This window comes from Triturus cristatus, chromosome 7 (genome assembly GCF_964204655.1).
Source record: "Triturus cristatus chromosome 7, aTriCri1.1, whole genome shotgun sequence".
Taxonomy (NCBI): domain Eukaryota; kingdom Metazoa; phylum Chordata; class Amphibia; order Caudata; family Salamandridae; genus Triturus; species Triturus cristatus.
Window position 1 is genome coordinate 1,628,974,831 of NC_140590.1, and position 25,069 is coordinate 1,628,999,899.

At 49.1% G+C, this 25,069-nt stretch overlaps 1 protein-coding gene across 2 annotated transcripts in view; it reads left to right on the top strand.

The window, feature by feature from the left end:
• The window catches only part of DNAJC5 (DnaJ heat shock protein family (Hsp40) member C5), a 234,187-nt gene that overhangs the window by 196,069 nt on the left and 13,049 nt on the right, over positions 1-25,069 (top strand). For both annotated transcript variants that reach the window (XM_085619651.1, XM_085619650.1), the window contains 2 exons: positions 12,688-12,901; positions 17,302-17,473. In XM_085619651.1, coding sequence (XP_085475777.1) covers positions 12,688-12,901; positions 17,302-17,473 — 386 coding nt within the window. The remainder of the gene's footprint in view (positions 1-12,687; positions 12,902-17,301; positions 17,474-25,069) is intronic.

Genomic DNA, 25,069 nt, shown 5'->3' on the forward strand with positions numbered 1-25,069 from the left:
ACTAGTGGCTGCAGAAGGTTAAAAGCCTGGGCATAATGAAGTTAAAGTACAGCCCTGCAATGTACCATGCATAAGTACAGTGTCATTCATGGAGTCACACAGAAAAGGAGTCACGTGCTGTGCAAGTCGTGTGTGACTACCGGCATGGTGCTTCACAAATGCCATTTCTTGCCACACTGATTATTCTCTCAAACTCTCCTCTCCAGTGGAAGGGGGAGGGGGGTAAATCCTCTCCTCTTGCCCCAGGGCTGCCCTGCCCAAGTAAAAGGCACATCCCCACATGTAAAGCTGGTATTGTTTGTGGCTACCACCAGGAGCGAAACGGAACTCAAAGGCAACGTTTTTAGATGAAAATTATACTTTTAGACCTGGTCACTATACCGCATACGAAACGCGATAGTTCTACCACTATTCCGTCAGACTATTTCTGTATAGCTCTCAATTTGTGCCCCATGATGTATCTTTGTTGCTCAACACTTCTGCAGTGGCTGCACTTCATGATGGTCTTTCACAGCAGACTCTCCTTTCTGATGGATATTTCTAATCGCTGATTCCTCACCTTTAGAGTATCGGCACAATGCTGCATCCGGAAGATTTTCAGCAGAGACCCTGCCCGCCAGTAGGTGGCATTGGGTGGCTCCTTGTCGATTTCGCTTTGCCCCGGAGGTGACTGCTGGAACCATATATAGGCACCACGCAAACACGTGGTCAGTTTCTTTCTCCCCACGCCTTCATAAGCGGATCAAAATTTAATTCCAGTGTGCAAGGGAAATGTTGGAAGTGGTAAAGCAGGCAGCAGGATACTTCCTCTAAGTTACAAGATAGATGTATTAAAAACACAGCAGAGCGCACACCTTGCCAGCTGACCAGACCATCAACTGACAAGAGTGGAACTCTCCAACGGTACAAAGTAGAATGCACACAGGTATTCTGGGAGGCTGGGGAGGCGGGAACACAAAGGCAGGTCTAAAGAAAATGAGGAAACAAAATACAAAAAGAAAGCTTAAAGCATGGTAAAGAACAACACAAAAATCATTAAGAAATGTAGGAGGTCGGCGACCTCTTGGACGGCGACCTCTTGGACTTTCAACTGTCTTAAGGCTATAGAGATAGCGCACCACTAACTTGCCAGAATGGACTTTGTTTACTCTTTCTTCAAAATTCTATGCGCAGACGGCATCCTCACAGGGATATGCATGAGTCTCTTTAATGCATGCGCTCGCTTACCATAACATCAGAGTTGTGTCTGCCTCACGGCTTCACGTTCAGGGATATGCCGTGACTTACAGTGTTATTGGATGTATGTGCAGGCAGACCCCTTTCTCTCAGGCTCTCCGGCGTTGCGATCTCGTGCTGAAATCTTGTTTGAAGGTTTCCTTATATGACTTGGCGGTAATGCGGAAGAAACTTCACAAAATATGGCCGCTTTACATCGTGCGCGATGACGTACTGAAAGTTCTTTTCCGGCCAGACGCTGGTCCTCTTGAGACGCGCTGTATTTTCTTAATTATGGCGCTGGTAACCAGGCAACATGGAGAAACGATGGAAGGTCATGACGTAACATAGGACATGCTGCCTCTCCGCTAGCACCAACGGGAGATTCTACCACGTCATCAGAGCAGGGAAGACAGCGCAGCATAAGGATCACTCTGGCCCAACAACGGCAAGGCAGACTGAGTGGATCCTTACACACAAGACAGGCAGAGCAGAACAGGATTGCTCACCTGCGACTTGGCGGAGACGTCTCTTGGCATCAGACAGCCAAACCCTCATAAAGCAGTGTCAAAGTCATCCAGGTTAGTTTTTTTCCTTCGTTTTGTTTGTTTTTGGAATTACTTGCGACTGATTTCTTCTTCTCTTGTTATTTCTTTTTTAGTTGCGGGTGATATCCTCTAATTTTCAGGTGTTTATAAGGTTTCTAGTTTCTTTTCCTCTTGTTGCTAGCCGCAATTGCGAGGCCCGCCATGGGTTCTTGTTGCGAGGTGTTGCTCGGGGCTGTGCTGTGCTTCCTCTCTGGTATGCCTCTCTGGTCTTGTCAGCCAAATCGTCGCCAAAATGTTGTAAGTGGTAAAGCAGGCAGCAGGATGCTTCCTCTAAGTTACAAGATAGATTAAGAACACAGCCGAGGGCACACCTCGCCAGCTGAACAGACCATCAACTGACAAGAGTGGAACTCTCCAACGGTACAAGGTAGAAGGCACACAAGTATTCTGGGAGACTGGGGAGGTGGGAACACAAAGGAAGATCTAAAGACCACAGGTGGCCATCTTGTGAGGAGCACAAGTATACTACAGGAAACATGTCCCTTCCTAAAACTACGGGATTAAGTTGTGTAGGGGCCATCAGAAACAATGTCTGTTACAGATCCCTATGAGGTGTGTCCCTGGTGTTTGTACGATCAGGGTGTCCTGATGCACCCAAATGTGATCCAGGAAAGGAAAGCCAAGCTGCATGTTTCTGAGCACTGCAGGAAGTCATGCAAGGGCTGCTCTTACTCAGTCAAGGACACAGAACTGTTCCTGCTCTCGGTAGGGTGCGGGGGACATGCAATGACGTTGTCATGGTCCAAGTGGTCCGGTCAGTCCAAATTCTAAAAGAAGCACAAGCAGTTCAAGCAGGCCTCCTCCCAGCTTCTTCAGTCTGCGCCTAAGAAACCTTGAGGATGCCAAGATGCACTTCATTATCTCTGCCAGTCCCCTACTTAGGAGCCCATTCCACAATTGATCCTGATGCACCCCGAATCTCTGCGCGTCTCAGCGATACCACAAGCAATTGAGGTGTTGAGGAAGGCCATGCTCCCAATGATCAGCACCCGACTGGATCCCTCTGGCACCCCTTTGGGCTCCATGGAGCTGTGAAAGCCTCCAGTGCGGTTACTGCCAGCGGGTCTGTCCTAGATGCTCACTACGAGTCCTGAACCAACTTCCGATTTAGCTACAACTTTGGAGCTGACTCAATGCCAGGCACCATGATCTATACTGGTCCCTACCACATTGAGCTAGAGGAGGACGTCTATCACCTTGTCCTTTCCGACATCGTAACCGAATCCATCTTGATCTTGGCTGAAGCAGCTCTCTGACACAATCACAACACACTCTGCTCTCATTCCCTCTGACTCCGATAAGACTAGGAGCCACCCCTAGTACTCCAGCAACTGTTCAGATCAGACTCTAACCTGAGCCAATCAGCTTTTGGTGATGATGGTGGGAACAAATTCTCCCCACACTCTGCAATTGGCAGTTTTTATCTGGACCTAAAATAGGCCTGTGTGCTTGACACTTCCCCTAACTTGGAGCTTTTTTTCTTCCCCTCGCCCATCCATGTAAGAGCCTGCTTCATTTACCATGGCCATTATACAGGTGGCTGAAGTCTTATATTTGGATTTCCTCCCATTGAGGTAAAAACCAACTTCCTTACAGAAGTATTACAGCCTGGATATTCCTCATCTGAACCCCTACTGCAGTTCAACAACTTCCTGACTGATGCTTCTATCGGCACTTGGGCTAAACCCTGCTCTTACCCACCTGTAAACAGACAGGTGGCTCATCATCACAGACCTGCTCTGGGTGACCCTGCCTCCCTGACGCAGCACCCTACTCCTGAGAGCCTGGTAATACAATTTTTTTCCTATTACCCCCCATTGACAGAGTCAAAAGGAATTTAAGCATTTGAGAAGAGAACGTTTCTTCCACCAGCATTGCCCTCAGGTCTCTGTTAATGCCAGCTGTTTCCTGGCAAGGTTCTCCCATGCATTAAGGGACTTGTTTGCTGAAAGCTTACCAGCAGTCCCAAAATAATTTTGTGCCAATGGGGTACGACTGTTCAAGATGGCCAAGTATGTCATTGGTCAGGCCTGGGTGCCACTGACTGTTCAGGCTGAGTAGTCAGGACTCGCACAGTGCTCTGCATGGATGAGATCCACAGGCTTCTCGATTGACGTTCAGGCGTCACTTATGAATGTACGTAAAGAATTGAGTATATGCTCCTCCTTAATCAATATTGGGTTTCTGGTAGTCAAGAAAAGTTGCAAAGTCCCAGTTGGTTTGTATTGTTTTATAAATCTTTATTATTTTTTTTAAGCTTTTAGGCTTCATCCTCATTCTCCAGAGTGTTACAAAATACATATTTGGTGTTGCAGCAGTCGACACATGTATCGCCCTATAATGGTCAATAGGACCAGGGCTTTCTCAAGGCTTTTGATAACTTAGCAAGAAAACCATATCATTTGATGGACATTTGGAATCGGGGATTTCATCAGGCAAATCTGGTAAGAGCAGATGTTTCTGCTGGATCAATAGTCGGCTGGTCCTGGGTACAATCCCTCGCCTGGAACGGCCTGATGCCAAATGCCCGTTAAATGATATTGTTTTCTTGCTAAGTTATCAAAATGTTCATGGTGGACCACAAGCATTTTCAGTTTGCTGTTCTCCCTTTTGGTCTGATCAGTGCTCCTTGGCATGAAGGTGATGGTCGCAGAGTACCTTAGAAGTTTGGGAGTACTAGTCTTTCCCTAACTTGACTTGCTGTGGAAGGCGCGCTTGCCACAGTTAGTCTTGGACCACCTCTAGATGATGCAAACATCCTTACATCGCTGGCGTTGACGATAAAAATGTTAGTTACTCTTGACTTTGCAGAGGTTTGCTTCCATTGGAGCCATTCTGGATATGGGGCACAGTCGGGCCTACTCTTCGAATCAAAGAGTTCAGGATATTCGTGCTAGATTCCCGATGTTTCATTCTCAGTCCTGGGTCTCAGTGAAAATGGCTCTGAAGCTTCTTGGCCTACTGGCCTCCTCCTCTTTAAATGTTGTGGTGGACCAGCTTAGCCAGAGGTGCCTAGTGGATCACTTTTTAGCAGTTACACCGAATTGTAGAGCAGGGAATATTCTAGCAATGGCGAGAACCTTGTTTAATCTTCTCACAACTGCTGAGTATGCACAATATCGGTAATTTTGTATGCTGAAGTTTCCAAGACAAATTTCATCGAGAGTGGAGCATGGAACAGCTGTATCCCTTCACACCGCTACCACTGGTGCCCCAAGTTCTGAGGAAGGTCAGGAATGATATGGCCGAAGTCATCCTAGAGACCCCAGATTGGGCCAGGAGAGCGTGCTCCCCAGAACATCTGGATATAAGCATCTGTCCTCTAATCAGACTGTTGCGTCAGGAAGATCTTCTATCACAGCTGCAGGGCATGGTCCAGCACTGGGGCTTGTGCAATCTGCACCTCCATACAGGGAGTTAACAGCATTTGATCTACCTTTGAAGTAGTGGATGTTAAACTGGTGGACAGGTGCCATGCTGAAAAGTCTGTTTACACTAGATGATGGGAAAAGTTTGTTGTCTGGTGTGGCACCTATAACATGGACCCTTTGTAGGCAAAACTACTCTATATGTTATTGTTTGTTTTGTGATGGGTGCAGCAACAAAGGACTTGTGGTACGCATTGTTAAAGGTTATCTGTCGGCCCTTCTGCATTTTTCTGTTTACTTAACCAGCCATCCTTGTTCAAATCACCTGTTATGATACGTTTTCTTAAACGTTTAGTCCGCATGTTTGATTCTAAGTCTTTTGTGATGCCACATTGGAACCTTAATTTAGTCCTAGCTTTCCTTATGTGTACGCCATTTTGAGCAGTTACACAGCTGTCCCCTACATCTCCTGACCCTGAAGATAGTCTTTCTCATTGCGATCACCTCAGCTCGGCACGTGAGTGAGCTTCAAGATTCGTCAGTCCTGCCGTCCTTCACCAAATCTCTGGATAATTGGTGCTGATGACTAGAGCAGGCTTTCTGACGAAAGTTGACTTATTCACGTCAGACAGTCCATCACTATTCTCAGGGCCGGACTGGCCGTAGCGGGCACCTGGCGTTTCCCCAGTGGGCCGCCAGGGTGGTGGCCGTTTTTGGGCCACTGGGGGGCCGTTTTTGTTACAGGGCTGTTTTTGCCCCTGTAACAAAATCGTCCCAAACTGGCCCCGGCAAACAGCTCGGCCGCACCCCCAACCTCTCGGGGGCCGGCCGAGCACTTTGCCAGGACCGGTTTTGGTTCCCAGTCCGGCCCTGACTATTCTGACATTCTTTTCCCCACCTCACCCCTCGATAGAGGAGGCAAAATGCCATTGTTTGGATAACAAAAGAGCTGTCTGCTTTAACTTGGATAGTACCAAAGACCATCGGGTGGACAATTACCCTTTTGTAGGGTTCTCTGGGTCAAACAGTGGCATGGCAGAACACAAAAGGAGCTTATCCAGGTGGATGGTCCTCTGCATCAAGATCTGTTACATGTTGGCCAAAAAAGCCTCCTGAAATATTGTGGTTTCACACTACCATGGCCAAAGCTGCTACCACTGCACTGGCATGTGATGGGCCTATCTTGGATATTTGTCAGGCTGTTGATATGGGCCCAAGTGCACACATTCATGAAGCATTATTGTCTTGACAACCAGGTCAGATGGAAAAGGCTTTTTGGCCATTTGATTCATATCTATTGTAAAGGCGAGGAATCCACGCTTACAAAGAGTATCCACCAGAAAAAGCATTACCAAGGGTAACTAACGTGTTTGTTACGTACATATTCATAACACCATTGCTTGAAAAGAGAACTTCCCAGGCATCCCACAAACTTTGGGTGTGGTTCAGTGTAGTGGAATTGTAGTAGAAGTCAGTGAAAGCCAACAGGCTGCCTTTTTATATGATATAACTTTAAAGAATTTAGCAACAGAGACAAATTGAGTTGAACTCATCTGGCTTAATTTATTGGCCTCAAACACATCCTTTTTCAAGATTGCTCAGCGTGTAAAGGCACTTGCCAAGAACATGTGGGGGATCAGATCTGTAATGCTTGATGGGGAACATTTCATATTGTTAATGTTCTAGTTCCAGGATACACCTTTTTGACTGCACTGTTATGGTAAATAATTAATTGTATACAGCTTTACGCCACCCTGGGCCACCTCATAGTGCCAAGTAGGACTGAACATATAGTAAACCGGGACCAGAAGGGAGGAAAGGCAGGGGTGTAATACATGGAATTGGGCTTGTGACTTGTGAATGTAGTGGTCTTTCTCAAAACACTTAAATCTCACTGGGTGGTATGAAGGTGGTGGATAGCTGCAATGGGTGAAGGGAAAGCTTATCGGTAGGGAAAAGGTACCATGGCACCTTACACGGCTGGGAGAGTTCACATAATAAAGCGAGATGAGCCCTATTACTGCATCTCAGTGAGACCAAGCATTTTACACTTGAAGAGGACATCCCCTCCCACCGACCTGCATCCCCTCACACACTTACTGTAGTTGATCCCCAGCTTTCATCTTGCTTCCTCGGCACTATTTCTCCCGTGTCTTTCTAGCCTTTTTAAACTAATGTAATAATTTGTTCGAGTACTTTACTTTACATTTCTGTAAATACATCTTTCAAATTATACTCCTGAGTCTACTTTAAACCTTAGTCTTCATAGCATGTTCTCGGATTGCAGGAGTACAGTCCAGATGCAAAAAGACAGCCTCTTATAGGGCCTTTGTGTTTGTGCACATCCTCCTCTTCCACCTTCTGTGACAGAAGATCTTCCCGATGCAGCAGGCTGATTAGAGGACAGATGCTCATGCCCAGACGCTCTGGGGAGCACACTCTCCTGGGCCAATGTGGGGTCTCTAGCAGGACTTCGGCCCTGTTATTACTGACCTTCCCTCCGCTGTCCAAATGCTGATATTATTAACCCTCTTATTATAGCCTTGTTTTTTAAACAATACACTGTTTTGGTTACTGTTCTGGTCACCTATCCAATCAAAGCCTGTAAAACTTGAAATTGACATGTCACTGAGGTCCCACTGATATATGTAGTGGTAAAGCCAACAGCTTTCCAGATCTTGTTGGTCAGGAAGTCATTGCAGATTTCAGCGAGAAATCGCGCGGCTAGCCATTAGGCAGACTGAGTCAGACTGTATTTTGTTTTACTGTACGCCATATTATATGCACGTGTTTAGCACATGTTCTAACATTGTTAGGACTTTGCAGAAATTTCCCAAGGCCCCTGGCTTCCGGCTTTCATGATTCTAGGTTTGAAAATCACAGACCTCGTTTGAATCTTATTATAGTGACCTGTTGTGCATAGTGTGTCCTAGTCGTATTCTCGGTTTTATTCTTATTTGTGGAACTGTGGGGGTATAGTTTTGGTGTTTAGGCATCAGGGCTGGAGGAGGTCGGATTTTCTATTACATCTGCAAGAATTATGGATACTCCAGTTATATAACGAAGGGAAACCCAGAGCGATAAAGGGCCAGCACACAGGCTCCTTGCATTTATCAAAATATAAATTAGGTGTGCAGTTCTTTGTGAAAGAAGACTAAGGTCGATGGCTCCAGGGAAAGGAATATGCTCCAGTAAGAGCACGGGCCCTCACACACCCAAATGGGTGTCATGCTTCATCATTGGGCTAGCTCCTCATCGGGCCGGAGCTGCAATGCCCGACGGGCACCCGCAAGGGCGCTCAATGCCAGAGATCTTTTAGTTAGCCGTATAGTGAAGTGAGGGTGTGTGGGCTAAAAAGGTGTAGTGCAGAATGGTGACGTAAGTGAATTAAAATAGATGCAGTGGTACTCAGGATCAATTAATTTAATGAATCCGCTTACTAACCGATTACAAAATGTATGTGCTACATTGGGATATAATGGTCCTAGATAGCCTGGTGAATTAATTTGTCTAAATGATCAACATGTTTCTCGCCTAGTTATGTCAAGAAAGATCAAGTGGCGATTCATCAGGACCTAGAAACTACCCTAAACTACACTACCTGATTTTAGTGAGTGTGAATACTGTGACAAAACCAGTCACATAATAAGTAATACAGTAAATATGGTACCTTAGAACAAGTAAAGTTATCCTGGAGCACAAAGACAAACAAAAATATATATGCATATTTGTAATTCGCAAATAAACCATTTTTTAACAAAGACATGCGAAGCACCGGTCATCAGCAAGCCCCAAGTGACATAGGCAGAGAATACAACGTGAAATTAACACCACCAAACACTCATACCAATGTGCTAAAATTGTGCTAATTCTACATGGCGCGTTGGGTATATAAAGTAATTCTGACTCACCCAATTAGGATATTGGAACAGGCCTCATGAGTCAAAAGCAGAAGGAACGCCTATTAGCGTCCTAAAGGAAGGGAAATGTCAGCTTCAGAATGAGAAATGCTTCTATCTCAATACTCCCATGACCAGGAAGAGGCTTCTGCAGCAAGACCTACCCTGGCTCTGCTTCCTCAAGTGAAGCAAGCGAGTTGAGGCGGGGCCTATTTACGTGGCAATCATCGTAATTTGTGTAACCGCTGTTGCCATTTTGGAGGTATTAAGTATGCCGGTTACAAACAGTAATAGTAGGGGCAATGAAAGTTCAGTAATGGAATTTCGTATTCTTCCTTTCACTTGTGTTAAAGAGTGTCACACAGGTGGGATATATAGCTGGTGTTTCTTGGTGTGAAGGGCAGTGGAGTACTTTGTAATTACACATTGCCCAGTGTAGAGACGTGGCATGTCTAGTTTGTCTTGTGTGTCAGGAAATGGGATAATGTATGGATGTGAAGTGTTCAGTGTGGATGCTGTGAGAATATGATGATGAATGGAATGTTGGTGCCTGTGCGCTCGGTGAACTTTGAGAGCGGATTAGAGTTGGAGGGGAATGGAGCCCTAACAAGGGCCATCAGGCTGTAGCTGTAACCTAAGCTGCTAACATGAAATACAGAACTTACCCCTCTGCCAGAGTGGCTCTAGGCTTGTGTGATGGCTCGGCCCTCTGACTACAACACTTTGGCAATAATGTATTGAAAGAGCCTTCATGAATAAGCTGCATGACTTGGCGGCAGTTGGGAGCTGGCCCTCACAAAGAAGGAAACCTGTCGATTGAAGGAGAGAGTCCCTGTGGCCATGGTGGGTGTAGTCCCTAGTTGCCTACTCTCAGGTTTTCACAGGCAAGTGGTGTCCGCTCTGGCTGTAGGGCAGAAGGAGCCGAGTAAAAAATGTGGACTAGGACTTGTTGTCCAGGAAGCTACATATCAATAGCAATTGAACAGAGTTATGGGACATTTTTATGGTGAATTAAAATCAACCCGTACTGTAGACTAAAGAAAACGACTGGGCTCAAAGTCAGTACTGTTTCCCTGTCAGCTGACAGTAAGTTAATCTGGGTGCAGGACTTGAGTTTACTCCGGTTTTGTGTATCAGTTGACGTGTAGAGGTTGATGGCTGGGTCCAGCTGGAGTTGTAGTATTTAGTGCTGTGTATGTACCCCTATGCTGTACTATGCTGGGTCCTTTCAGTGCTTTCATTTGTGGCAGTTTGTTTTGAAAGAAAATTGCCTGTGCTGGTCAAGGCGCATAAAAAGAAATGCACGTTACCTAAGTGCCCGGTATCACACTGTTGACTGCCTTGATACCAGCCTACAGGCGTTGTGTGTATGGGCTTTGTAGAAATTTCACAAGTCCCTTGACTTCCAGCTTCCATGATTCTAGTGTTAAAAATCATAGACCTAGTCTGAATCAGCTTATAGTTGGTAGATGGTATATTTTGACCCACAGGAACGAACACTGAATGTGTTATCTGAAATAACAAGATACACTTCTGAAAAACAGGAATTGAGTCAGGAGTGGCACATTATTTAAACAAAAACAAGCAAGTAACAAGTGACAAAGACACATAATTAATCAAGCGTTAAAAACATGCAGTCTGGCAAGTTTATAATCACGGCAATTCAAAGAGAGAGTAAGAGAGAGATAGAAATTTAATATCAAAGTGCAATGAGACAGTATAACCTTATCTAATAATAAATCAATCAGCTATCTGGGAGCACCTCGTCGTGAATTACACTGTGTGAGATGATCAATGAGCTGGTCGGTGGACAATCCTTTTATACAGTGTTAATGAGGAACTGGTGACCGTAAAATCAAAACATTAGCAGGTGTTTGGCCGCAGAACATAACAAAAGCTGGAACATTTTATCGAAAACAATGTGTGTAACTTCTTGGAAAATGTAAGAAGCAGACGTTACTTTTAAGGTACATTGTTCATCAAAAGGTTATTTTTTATTTTGAGCCATTCCACTGTCTTATTTTCCAAAGCTAGCAAAACATCAGGTGAGAAGTTGTGGAAAGTTGCAGTCAGCCCTCACTCCTACTCTTAGCCCATCTTGTTCTTCTAGATGACAGATGCATCCTGCTATTGCTACATCCTCTCGAAGTACAGTAAGATGCGCACTCAGAGGACAGGGGTCGGAGGCTTGTTCATCAGAAAAGCAGTGAACTGAGGTTCGTGGTCTTCAGAGGAGAGAAATACTTCTAATTTTGTAGATGGGCATGTGGCCTACTGCCACAGTAAATGGTCAAGGCAGTATGGACAATTTAGTTCAACTATATCTATTGGCTAGCAGGGACATTCAAGATTCTCATGCTTCAGATGTGGGCAGAATGGCCCTGGAACACTATATGGTAAAACTAGACCCTGCTTCATAGTGATTTGTAAAGTATTTCACACTGAGCACTAGGATGGGGGCACACTCAATTGGTTCTTTGACACTCTTCATGAGTATGGTGAGTGTGTAAGGTCTCAGCTTTGGAAAAGGACTCTACCATGGTTTGACCAGAGGGCGTCACTTCTACTTTGAACACCCTGAGTTAAGCAACTGTGAGAAGAGTAGAGACATTGTGCTTCTCTTGGGGTGTAGTCGTGGCATCTCAAACTTGTATAACTTAATATCTAGAGGTGAGCCCTGCATACCTTGGAATGCTGACAGTAGAGCTATGGCTGTCAGGCGCACAGTGGCTGCATAAGAGGTGCTTGAGCACCAGGTCCTTTAATGAATTGGTGTTTCCGATGGGAGCAAAAGAGAACTTGGACTATTACTAGAGACATGCAGATAGAAAGGAGACTGATATACAAGGAAAATTATTCAAAAGTTGCGGGATAATCAAAACAGAAATTGACTGACAGTTCTATTAAAATGAAGAAAATATCCATGTAATTAATTTGCAAAGACCATTGACATTCTGTGCCATTCATAATGTTCAATGTGCTAATGTTTGTCTTGGCTCCCCTAATACAGGGGGTTCGTAAAGTTAGAAAATGTTTTGGCTACTGAGTATTGCATATTATATTTTCCATAAACCCTCTATTAGTAATGAACATGTCTGGATGGTAAGGTAAATGTTCGTGCAAGTTAGAGTTTTGGGAATCGCATTTTATGTTAATGCTTAATGCTATGTCCTGAGTGTGCAGAAATCTTAGTGCTGCAAGACAGGTTTGGGATGTTTATAGTTTTCTGCTATTTGTTGTGTTGGGAGTGCAGTGTGAACATACCATTTGGACTCCATATGTTTTAGTATGATGGAGCCACTTTCCACTGAAGAGGGGCAGTCTGCACTTGGGTGAGCACAAGCCTGGTCATGTTTATAACCTCAGCCCGACTGGCACCCTGGCCTGCATGTGTGAAGTTTGGACAAAAAACGGGTGGGAGGTTATTCTGCTGAATGAACAAGAAAGACCAGGACACCCAGTAGCCTGCTTTCACCCTTTTGTGAAAAGCCAATACTTTATTTTATGTCACAGTGAACCATGTTGTTTCATCTGTACAAGAAGTTGCGTCTTCCTAATAATTTCTCACATGTGATTTGTGTTTTCTCCTGCTTCCAGGAAACTGGCACTGAAGTATCATCCTGATAAGAACCCCGATAACCCAGAAGCTGCAGAGAAATTTAAGGAGATTAACAATGCTCACGGGATACTGACCGATGGCACAAAGAGGAACATTTACGACAAGTACGGCTCACTTGGGCTCTACGTGGCCGAGCAATTTGGCGAGGAAAATGTCAATACCTACTTTGTGCTGTCCAGCTGGTGGGCAAAGGTATGAGTTCAGCAGAGGCTTCCATTTCCAATTCAACACCTCTGCTCTTCCCTGCTTCATGTCTCTTTGCCAAACTGTACTCCTGACTCTCTCTCTCGCTCTCTCTCTCCCTCTCCCTCCAACCCCTCTTTGCTGTTCCCTCCAGCACCTCTCTCTGCTCTTCCTTCCAGCCCCTCTCTCTGCTCTTCCCTCCAGCCCCTCTCTCTGCTCTTCCCTCCAGCCTCTCTCTGCTTTTCCCTCCAGCCCCTCTCTCTCTGCTCTTCCCTCCAGCCCCTCTCTCTCTGCTCTTCCCTCCAGCCCCTCTCTCTCTGCTCTTCCCTCCAGCCCCTCTCTCTCTCTGCTCTTCCCTCCAGCCCCTCTCTCTCTGCTCTTCCCTCCAGCCCCTCTCTCTCTGCTCTTCCCTCCAGCCCCTCTCTCTCTGCTCTTCCCTCCAGCCCCTCTCTCTTCTATTCCCTCCAGCCCCTCCCTCTTCTATTCCCTCCAGCCCCTCTCTCTTCTATTCCCTCCAGCCCCTCTCTCTTCTCTTCTGTCTAGCCCCTCTCTCTGCTCTTCCTACCAGCCCCTCCCTCTTCTATTCCCTCCAGCCCCTCCCTCTTCTATTCCCTCCAGCCCCTCCCTCTTCTATTCCCTCCAGCCCCTCCCTCTTCTATTCCCTCCAGCCCCTCCCTCTTCTATTCCCTCCAGCCCCTCTCTCTTCTCTTCCTTCCAGCCCCTCTCTCTGCTCTTCCTTCCAGCCCCTCTTTCATCTCTTCCCTCCAGCCCCTCTTTCATCTCTTCCCTCCAGCCCCTCTTTCATCTCTTCCCTCCAGCCCCTCTCTCTGCTCTTCCCTCCAGCCTCTCTCTCTGCTCTTCCCTCCTGCCCGTTCTATTCTCCTTGCTCCACTCCCACTCTTTCTGCTCTTCCCTCTAGCTTCACTCTGCTCTTCTCTCCGGTCCCTCTCTCTGCTGTCTCCTCTAGACTCACTCTCTGCTCGACCCTCCAGGCCGCTCTCTCCTCCAGGCCCACTCTCTGCTCTTCCATCTAGCCCCATTCTTTCTGCTATTCCCCCAGCCCCATTCTTTCTGCTCTTCCCCAAGCCCCATTCTTCTCTCTGATTTTCCCTACAGCACGATGCTCTCTGCTCTTCCCTACAGTGCCACTCTCTGCCCGCCCTCCAATCCAGTGCCCTCTCTGCTCTTCATTCCAGCCCCTTCTCAGCTCGTCCAACCAGCCCCATTCGCTTCTTGTTGCTCCAGCCCCACTCTCTTCCTGTCACCTAGCTCCACTCTCTACCTGTCACCTAGCTCCACTCTCTTCCTGTCACCTAGCTCCACTCTCTTCCTGTCACCTAGCTCCACTCTCTGCCTGTCACCTAGCTCCACTCTCTGCCCTCCCCCAGCCCCACTCTCTGCTAGTCTTCCCTGCTCATCCCCCCTGGCCCCGCTCTCTGCTCGTTCCCCCTGGCCCGCTCTCTGCTCGTTCCCCCTGGCCCGCTCTCTGCTCGTTCCCCCTGCCCCCGCTCTCTGCTCGTTCCCCCTGGCCCCGCTCTCTGCTCGTTCCCCCTGGCCCCGCTCTCTGCTCGTTCCCCCTGGCCCCGCTCTCTGCTCGTTCCCCCTGGCCCCGCTCTCTGCTCGTTCCCCCTGGCCCCGCTCTCTGCTCGTTCCCCCCTGGCCCCGCTCTCTGCTCGTTCCCCCCTGGCCCGCTCTCTGCTCGTTCCCCCCTGGCCCCGCTCTCTGCTCGTTCCCCCCTGGCCCCGCTCTCTGCTCGTTCCCCCCTGGCCCCGCTCTCTGCTCGTTCCCCCCTGGCCCCGCTCTCTGCTCGTTCCCCCCTGGCCCCGCTCTCTGCTCGTTCCCCCCTGGCCCCGCTCTCTGCTCGTTCCCCCCTGGCCCCGCTCTCTGCTCGTTCCCCCCTGGCCCCGCTCTCTGCTCGTTCCCCCCTGGCCCCGCTCTCTGCTCGTTCCCCCCTGGCCCCGCTCTCTGCTCGTTCCCCCCTGGCCCCGCTCTCTGCTCGTTCCCCCCTGGCCCCGCTCTCTGCTCGTTCCCCCCTGGCCCCGCTCTCTGCTCGTTCCCCCCTGGCCCCGCTCTCTGCTCGTTCCCCCCTGGCCCCGCTCTCTGCTCGTTCCCCCCTGGCCCCGCTCTCTGCTCGTTCCCCCCTGGCCCCGCTCTCTGCTCGTTCCCCCCTGGCCCCGCTCTCTGCTCGTTCCCCCCTGGCCCCGCTCTCTGCTCGTTCCCCCCTGGCCCCGCTCTCTGCTCGTTCCCCCCTGGCCCCGCTCTCTGCTCGTTCCCCCCTGGCCCCGCTCTCTGCTCGTTCCCCCCTGGCCCCGCTCTCTGCTCGTTCCCCCCTGGCCCCGCTCTCTGCTCGTTCCCCCCTGGCCCCGCTCTCTGCTCGTTCCCCCCTGGCCCCGCTCTCTGCTCGTTCCCCCCTGGCCCCGCTCTCTGCTCGTTCCCCCCTGGCCCCGCTCTCTGCTCGTTCCCCCCTGGCCCCGCTCTCTGCTCGTTCCCCCCTGGCCCCGCTCTCTGCTCGTTCCCCCCTGGCCCCGCTCTCTGCTCGTTCCCCCCTGGCCCCGCTCTCTGCTCGTTCCCCCCTGGCCCCGCTCTCTGCTCGTTCCCCCCTGGCCCCGCTCTCTGCTCGTTCCCCCCTGGCCCCGCTCTCTGCTCGTCCCCCCTGGCCCCGCTCTCTGCTCGTCCCCCCTGGCCCCGCTCCCTGCTCGTCCCCCCTGGCCCCGCTCCCTGCTCGTCCCCCCCCTGGCCCCGCTCCCTGCTCGTCCCCCCCCTGGCCCCGCTCCCTGCTCGTCCCCCCCTGGCCCCGCTCTCTGCTCGTCCCCCCCCTGGCCCCGCTCTCTGCTCGTCCCCCCCCTGGCCCCGCTCTCTGCTCGTCCCCCCCCTGGCCCCGCTCTCTGCTCGTCCCCCCCTGGCCCCGCTCTCTGCTCGTCCCCCCCCTGGCCCCGCTCTCTGCTCGTCCCCCCCCCTGGCCCCGCTCTCTGCTCGTCCCCCCCCCTGGCCCCGCTCTCTGCTCGTCCCCCCCCCCTGGCCCCGCTCTCTGCTCGTCCCCCCCCCCTGGCCCCGCTCTCTGCTCGTCCCCCCCCCCTGGCCCCGCTCTCTGCTCGTCCCCCCCCCTGGCCCCGCTCTCTGCTCGTCCCCCCCCTGGCCCCGCTCTCTGCTCGTCCCCCCCCCTGGCCCCGCTCTCTGCTCGTCCCCCCCCCTGGCCCCGCTCTCTGCTCGTCCCCCCCCCTGGCCCCGCTCTCTGCTCGTCCCCCCCCCTGGCCCCGCTCTCTGCTCGTCCCCCCCTGGCCCCGCTCTCTGCTCGTCCCCCCCTGGCCCCGCTCTCTGCTCGTCCCCCCCTGGCCCCGCTCTCTGCTCGTCCCCCCCTGGCCCCGCTCTCTGCTCGTCCCCCCCTGGCCCCGCTCTCTGCTCGTCCCCCCCTGGCCCCGCTCTCTGCTCGTCCCCCCCTGGCCCCGCTCTCTGCTCGTCCCCCCCTGGCCCCGCTCTCTGCTCGTCCCCCCCTGGCCCCGCTCTCTGCTCGTCCCCCCCTGGCCCCGCTCTCTGCTCGTCCCCCCCTGGCCCCGCTCTCTGCTCGTCCCCCCCTGGCCCCGCTCTCTGCTCGTCCCCCCCTGGCCCCGCTCTCTGCTCGTCCCCCCCTGGCCCCGCTCTCTGCTCGTCCCCCCTGGCCCCGCTCTCTGCTCATCCCCCCCCTGGCCCCGCTCGCCCCCCCCCGGCCCCGCTCTCTGCTTGCCCCCCCCCCCCCCGGCCCCGCTCTCTGCTTGCCCCCCCCCGGCCCCGCCCTCTGCTCGTCACCCCCCCTGGCCCCGCCCTCTGCTCGTCACCCCCCCTGGCCCCGCCCTCTGCTCGTCCCCCCTGGCCCCGCCCTCTGCTCGTCCCCCCTGGCACCGCCCTCTGCTCGTCCCCCCTGGCCTTGCTCTCTGCTCCTCCCCCCTGGCCCTGCTCTCTGCTCCTCCCCCCTGGCCCCGCTCTCTGCTCCTCCCCCCTGGCCCCGCTCTCTGCCCTAAACCCCCCCCCCCCCCCCCCCGCCGGCCCCGCTCTCTCCTCCTCTCCCCTGGCCACCCGCTCTGCTCTTCACAGACTTCTCATTTCTCTCTAGGGACCAGTCCCTGCTCTTCTCTCTCCAGGGCCTAGTCACTGCTCTGTTTCCCCTCTGCTTGGTGCCTGCTCTCTTTGCCCTAGTACCTGGAGCCTGCTGACTGCCCCCAGGCCCAGTGCCTGCTTTCTTTTGCCACTCCCAGTGCCTGCTCTCTTCTTCCTGGCTATCATTGCCTGCTCTTTCCACCCCTGACCATCATCATCTATGCAAGTTGCTTTAGGCTATGGTAGAATCTGATTACTAATCCAGCCTGAGCCCTCATCGGAATAGAGCACCTAGGCGTTCAACCTATTGGGTCATCCTTTGCCTCTTGTGCCTGCAGGCCCTCTTCGTCTTTTGTGGCCTAGCCACAGGCTGCTACTGCTGCTGCTGCTTGTGCTGCTGCTGTAACTGCTGCTGCGGGAAGTGTAAACCCAAGCCTCCAGAGGGCGATGAGCCAGAGTTCTACGTGTCACCAGAGGACCTGGAGGCGCAACTGCAGTCAGATGAGAGGGGTAAGTCTCTGGGGTTGCAGGGCTGGGGGCAGAGCAGGGGGATGGATTGAGAGGAAGCACTTTGAAGGATCCCATGTTGTTCTGCTTTTGGAGAATTACACCTCTATGGCGGAAACTGCGGATACTCCAAAGCAGCGGGTTCTAGATCACCACACTGTGGAACCGATGTGTTAAGGATGGCTCTAAAATAGCAGCAGTTTTAGCTTCCTGCACTGATAGTTTTGGGTGGGACAGCAACACCCGTTTGCATTGCAAATATGAGCAACACCTAATCCCAACTTCCCGAAATTGACTTCTGCACCAACCTCCATCTAGCCTCGACCCCTCAGGCCACTCCTTCAAATCTGCAGCCCTTCTTCCCCTAACCCTACCCCCTTACTCTTTCATTTGCTGCCCACCTAATCCTACCCACTGCATAATTCCCCTTTGGACTCTGCCCATGCCCCCTACCCTACCCACCATGGAAGTCATTTGGGGTTTCCCAGGGCACGAAGCTATGACCCCCATTGTAAGCTCTGTCCCCTCATTGTGACCCCTGGCCTCGGAGATGGCAAAGGAGACCCAAGAAAAAATGTAAATAGAGCCATGCCTAAACGTTTTTGCTGGTAGTAAACGGACAGATTCTGTGAATAGAACATTTGGCAAACACAAAAAGGCTTTTTGGGATGTATAAAGCCCTATTTGCGAATCTGTAACCTATTACAAGAATAGAGCGTATTCCTTCAATCTACCAAGTTAGATCTTTAATAAGGTATTTGATGATCCTAGATCCATCCTATTCAATTGGTTGATCAGTCTTGCCTGTCAGTACAGTATAGAATATTTCCTGCTTAATACAATTTCCTTTTGTAAAGAGGCTGATGCGATATCGGTCACTAAACAAGCATGGGCAAGAAATCTAAGTACACTCCGGCTAAAAAGAAGGACCGTTGTATGGACTGCATGGTCAATACTCTGCAAATGCTTTTTTCCATCCATTCTGTATCTTTTTTATTATTGTTTTTTTTTGTTGTTACAACAGCAAGAATGACTATTTTTCAGTTGACAGTAATTCAAAGCCATAAGTATCTTTTCTATGTGCCAATGGAAAAAACATAAATTCGAAGTATGTGAGCTGTAGATCACATGCTTTGCATAATTTTGCCATCTAGTGTTGGGTCCGGATGTTTGCAAGTTGTTTTTCTCCAAAGAAGTCTCTCCAGTTACGGGGTAAGGTGACTCCTCCTTTCAGTGATTCTGCGTATGGGCATCGACTCCATTGTTGGATTGTTTTTTTCTGCCAACGGGTTCAAACATGTTTTGCTGCGCTCCGGCTCTAAACCGTTCTTCGGGTTCCCCTCAGTGCGCAATCCACTCTACTCATGTCGGTGTTGTTTCAAACGCATATCCCACTTCTCCGTATATTGTATCCATCAAGGAAAATCTCTATTTTAATTGGAAAACTCCATTGGGCCTAACCGCGTCAGTCCCCCTCGCACTTGATGGAACGGACTCCATTCAAATTCTGTCCCCTGTGCCACGCGAAGTATACATGCACCGACTCACTTTAGTGTGCAACTTGTGCTTCTCTCCGGACAGGATTGCAACATGTGCAGATCGTTTCGGTCTAAGAAAACTCTCCGCGATCGTCAGGCTCGACGTCGTGAAATGCAAAGCCAAAACATCATATACACGCCAGACATATTCGGTGATGGATCCTAGCAAGAAGAATTCGACGCACAAAGGCCAGAAGAATAACAGGAATAACTTGTATCCATTCCAGAATCGGACTCAGAGATGGAAGACGACATACCTCAAGGTCAATGTCACGTGAGTACCGAACACCCCTTGCCACAAAATCCGACTCGGACCAAGCAAAAGGCTTCAGTTCCACCCCCGCCTTCAGGCCACGGTCAGCACCGAGAAAATGTTTGACGCCCCACCTTCTGGCTCGGCTCCGAAACACGTCATTAAGCCTTCTGGCTCGGGATCGAGGCGGCCAAAGCCCGGCACCGAGCCAAAACTTTCAGGCTCGAAGCCAAAAACTGCTTCGGATCCGAAACCCTTGGCACCGAAATCAAAGGACGGCTCCTTGAGACCTATTCTGGACCACAGAGAACTAAATCACTACATACTGTCAGAGCATTTCCTCATGGTGACACTTCAACAAGTACTCCCACTTCTACAAGTGTTCCCACTTCTACTATAGATTGTCTACTCTAGACTTAAAGGACGCATATTTCCACATTCCAATCCAACCCGCTCATCGCAAATACCTCAGATTCATGATAGCGGTTCATCATTACCAATTCAAAGTACTACCGTTTGGAGTCAACACTGCTCCCAGGATATTTACCAAATGCCTGGCAGTAGTCGCAGCTCATCTGAGAAGACCGCACATCCATGTCTTCCCATACCTGGACGACTGGCTGACCAGAGCCAGCACTTACCAAAAGTGTCTCCAACACACTTGAGCCGCAATTCACTTATTACACCAACTAGGGTTTACAGTGAACATGTTGAAGTCTCGTCTATAGCCTTCCAACACACAACCATATCTGGGAGCCACCATAGACACTCAAAGAGCTCTAGCCTCTCCCAGTGCAGCCAGAATTCTCAGTATTCAGCCCCTTCTCACTAATTTTCAGCCCAACCAATCACTGCCAGCAAGAGTATTCATGCAACTGCTAGAAATGATGGTGTCTTGTATCGTAATTGTTCCCCTTGCAAGAATTTACATGTGTCCCCTTCACAAATGCTTAGCAAGTCAGTAGATCCAGTGTTGATAGATGGCCACACACATCGCTCTCTGCAGTGGTGAAACCCACAAAATGTATCCAAAGGGCAGCCTTTCATCGACCCTGTTCCACAGACTGTGCTAAAAGCAGACTCATTGCTCACTGGTTGGAGTGCTCACGTACACAATCACACAATCCAAAGGTTGTAAAGTCTAAAGTACAAGAGTCTCCATATAAATCACCTAGAGCTACTAGCAGTGTTTCTAGCACTCAGAGCTTTTTAAATTCACATCATAGGCAAAGCTGTCCTAGTCCGCACAAGCAACATGACAACTATGTATTATATACAGAAACCCGGGATGGGGGGGGGGGGGGGGGGGGCACACTCTCAAACTGTCATGCCTGGCACAAGCCATTTGGAAATGGGCTATACGCCACTAGATTGATCTCCTGCCAGAACATCTTCCAGGAGTAAACAATCAGATTGCAGACCTTCTCAGCAGACAGACAGCAAATCGACAAGTGGGAACTGCATTCCCAAATTGTCCTCCCCTTCTTTCAGGAATTGGGATTTCCTTACTTAGACCCGTTCGCAACAGCTCAGAACGCAAAATGTCCAAACTTTGCCTCCAGGTTCCCACATAGCTTTCCAAAGGCAATGCCCTATGGATGAACTGGTCAGGGATATTTGTCTATGCTTTTCCGCCTCTCCCACTCATTCCGTTGGTAGTTCGGAAGCTCAAACAAACATCCCTAAAACTGATTCTCATAGCCCACATGGCCACTTCAACCTTGGTTTACCACTCTGCTGGATCTCTCAGTAGTTCCACACCAAAAGCTGCATCTCCACTCCAGTCTCCTCACTCAGAACCATGGCGAAATCAAACATCCAAATCCCAAAGAACTCAACCTGGCAATTTGGCTCCTGAAGTTATAGTTTTGGTTATTTACAATTACCACCAGACTGTATGAATAGCCTAAAAGATGCTATACAACCTACCACTAGGGCATGTTATGCAGCAAAATGGAAACGGTTTGTTATCTATTGCAACAACAACAATATCAATCCTCTTGAGGCTTCTGTGCAAAACATAATCGGTTATCTGTTACATTTACAGCAATCTGGACTAGCCTGTACATCCATTCACTTACATCTAGCAGCAGTAGCTGCATACTTACAAAACAGACAACACTTATTTCTGTTCTGAGTACTAGTGATAAAAGCCTTTTATGGAAGGATTAAAAAGAGTGATACCACCAAAAGTGCCACCTGCACCAGTATGAAACATAGTCCATACAAGGCTAATGTGTCCACCATTTGAACCAATGCACAGGTGTCAATTACAATTCCTCTCATGGAAGGTTGCTTTTCTCATCACAATCACTTCACTGAGGAGAGTTGGTGAACTCCAGGCCTTAACTATACAAGAGCCGTTCTTTCAGCTGCACAAAGACAGAGTGGTTCTTCGAACCAATTCTAAACTTCTTCCTAAAGTAGTTTCTGCTTTTCATATAAATCTATCAGTTGAGTTACCTGTGTTCTTTCCTCAACCTGATTCTGTAGCAGAACGAGCTCTACACACACTTGATGTTAGAAGAGCTCTACTATATTATGTGGAAAGAACAAAAGAATTTCGCAAAACAAAGCTGCTTTTTGTTGCTTTTTTGGCACCACACAAAGCAATCCCATATCTAAATCAGGCATTGCAAGATGGATCTCATTCCACTCGCATAATAGGGGCTACTATGGCATTCTTAGGGAAGATTCCCCTAGCTGATATCTGAAAGGCAGCAACATGGTCTTCACCACACACATTAGCCAAACCCTATTGTGTAGATGTGTTGGCGAGGCAACAAGCTAATGTAGGCCGGGCAATACTTCAAACACTTTTTCAGACAACTGCAACAGCCACCGCTTTGGTAGTATACTGCTGTATAGTCTATGCAAAGTATGTGATCTAAAGCTTACATGCCTCAAACGGATAATGTTACTTACCTAGGAAGCATCTGTTCTTTGCATATAGTGCTGTAGATTCACATGCGCCTCCCCAGGTACCTATAGTCGTTACAGTTTCTTACTTTACTTATATACTCATGGACATCACTATTCTACACTTACTAACTCCATTCTCACCCTCTGCGGGAAAACAATCTAACAATGGAGTCTATGCCCATGCGCACTATCACTGAAACGAGGAGTCACCTTACCTTGTGACTGGAAGGACTTCGAAGAAAAACAACTTGCAAATATCCAGACCCAACACTAGATGGCAGGAGTATGCAAATCATGTGAATCTACACCTCGACATGCAAAGAATAGCTGCTTACTGGGTAAGTAACATTATCCTTTTGCTGTGCTGTTTATGAATACCAAAAGACACACAATTGATGGACGGAATGCAGAACAAATCAAAACATTCACCCCCAGTCAAGAGATCTGGGTTAAATCCATCATTCTTTTGCTCACCATGCCACCCCAGTTTAGACCTGGCCATATGCTAATCAGTCTTGACCTGTGCCTCATGGGAACAGTCCAGCCCGAACTGCTAAGCCAGGTCCTCCCTGGACCCGAAACAAGCATCCTAGGACCGGTTTCGGGGTTTCACCCCTCTTCAGCTAGGATAGCTTGAATCCAGTGGCACAGTGAGCCCGGGACCCACATCTGGGCATACCCGGCGCACTTAGGGCGAGGAAGCAAAAGACACACATTGCATTTGTCACCCCTAGTGGAACGGGTGTGCTCAGACGTGGGTCCCATGCTCTCCATGTCACTGGAGTGAAGCTATCCTGGCTGATGAGAGCTGAAAGCCCGAAACCGGTCCTAGGATGCTTGTTTCCAGTCCAGGGAAGTCCGGGCATGGCTGTTTGGGCTGGACTGTTCCCATTGGCCGTAGGGTCAAGACTGATTTGCATATGGCTCGGTCCAAACTGGAATGACATGGTGAGCAAAAAAACAATGGATTGAGGCCCAGATCTCTGTACTGGGGTGAATGTATGAAATTGTTCTGCATTCTGTCCATCAATAGTTATTTTTGCGTTTATTAATACCAAACAAGATTATTATACCTATCTAAGTACACCTGCCTGCTATGAAGTGCTTGTAATGTTCTTTAAAAACACTGTTAGGGTAATTTATTCTCTTCCATATTTTTGAGGCAAGCATATGGCCACGATGTTTATGCTGCACCGTGGTTTTCTTTTCTTTTTTGTTGCATATGTTTGCAATAAAAATCATTTAAAAGTAACAGCCACCAACACACCAATCCATCTGTTATTGAAAAGCAGAAGTCTCCTCATGCGCTCATTTGTTTGCATTGTCAATGGTCTCTTGCTTCCCACAGGGCTCACTCTTCCTCCACCTTTGTCTTTTCCTTTGTCCCCATCTGACAAAGGAGATTGAATTCTCAGATCCTTCTTTAAACATTGGTGATCTGTAATTCACGGAGTGCTGTTTGTCAGTGAATTTCCCTTGTGGAGTGTTTGGAGGTCAACGCTATCGTGCAGTCTCCATAGTGCCTGCTCCCTAGCACTTCCATTTAATTGTTGGTAACGTCCCAGATGGACAATTCTGTCTCCGACACTCAATCGCCTTGGGCTGCGATGTGTTCAAATAAATTGGTGTCTAGATCAAGTTAATCTTGCCTCAATGGTGTTGATCTGTTCTTTCACGCAAGATATCCTGTAGGTCCTCTTTCATGTTTGGTGCATCATCAGCTTCTGTGTGGCTTTGTTCCACTCCTACCCTGGTCTTAGTCTGCTCTGAACCTTGGATCCCATGTTTGGGGGAAGCACCTGCAAAATATCTGCTTTTGTACAAAGGCACTTAGCTTTGTAGTTGCTTGCTTTCTCCAAGCAAGTGTGGCAGCATTTCTTCTACCCTCCAGCACCTCATCCAGCTCCCTTTCCTGCGATGCCACATGCTCCCCACCCATAAGTGCAGATACCACATGGTCATTGTCGCTCCCAACTATGTGTACCCCAGGAATTGGACAAAACTACCAAGGCTCCTTCTCTGGTAGCGGACCATAGTAATTTTTATTTGATTAATCTAAAAAGAATCTCCCCCCTGCAGGCTTGATGTTGTCTACATTTTTCCTTACCAGCACCGCCACAATGTTCTTCCAAAACTGATTATTAATATTAGTGCATTAAACCACTGCTGATAACATCCTGTCTGAGGATAACAATATGCCAAATTGTTCTCTTTCAAGTATTGTGTGGTGGCACTCATTACTAGCTATTTTGGAGAATTTCAGTCTGCAGTTGTGGGAGCTAGAGAAGAGTGCATCAAGTTCGACCATCTGTAGCATAGCTCATCCAGAGATATTTCATTTTTACTGGGAAATACCACGTTAAAAATGTAAGGAGATTGATGGAATGGCAACCAGTAAAAAGTGCAGAGGAGTATTGTAAGATAGATACACGTAAGTAACCTGTTCTTGTTTAGGACGCCTGTCCATTTCTCAGCTTATCTTTACACCACCCATTGTGTATGCCAGTGGATCAGTTGAAATAATTTCTCATCATCTAAAATAAGTTAAGGCTCACATAATGGACATGCATCTTCATTCATAATGGAAATATTAATATTGAACATTGAGTCAGTTGCATCCTAAAATCTGTATCTTGTTACTCCAAGTCTGAACAATGCACCAATTAATCCGCATCATCAATCCCAACAAGCACATCAGAGGACAGATTTTAGGGCATACCTCCCTGATAGACCTGTATCTAGTTAACAACTCCATGAAACAAGCCAGAACATTGCAGGTTTCTTTGTCATCTCATCACAGTACCCACGAAGGCTGTTTTTCTAGTTAAGTTATTTCTTATTCAAGAAGTGATCACTGCCCTTGTTGCCTTTAACTGCTAATGTTCC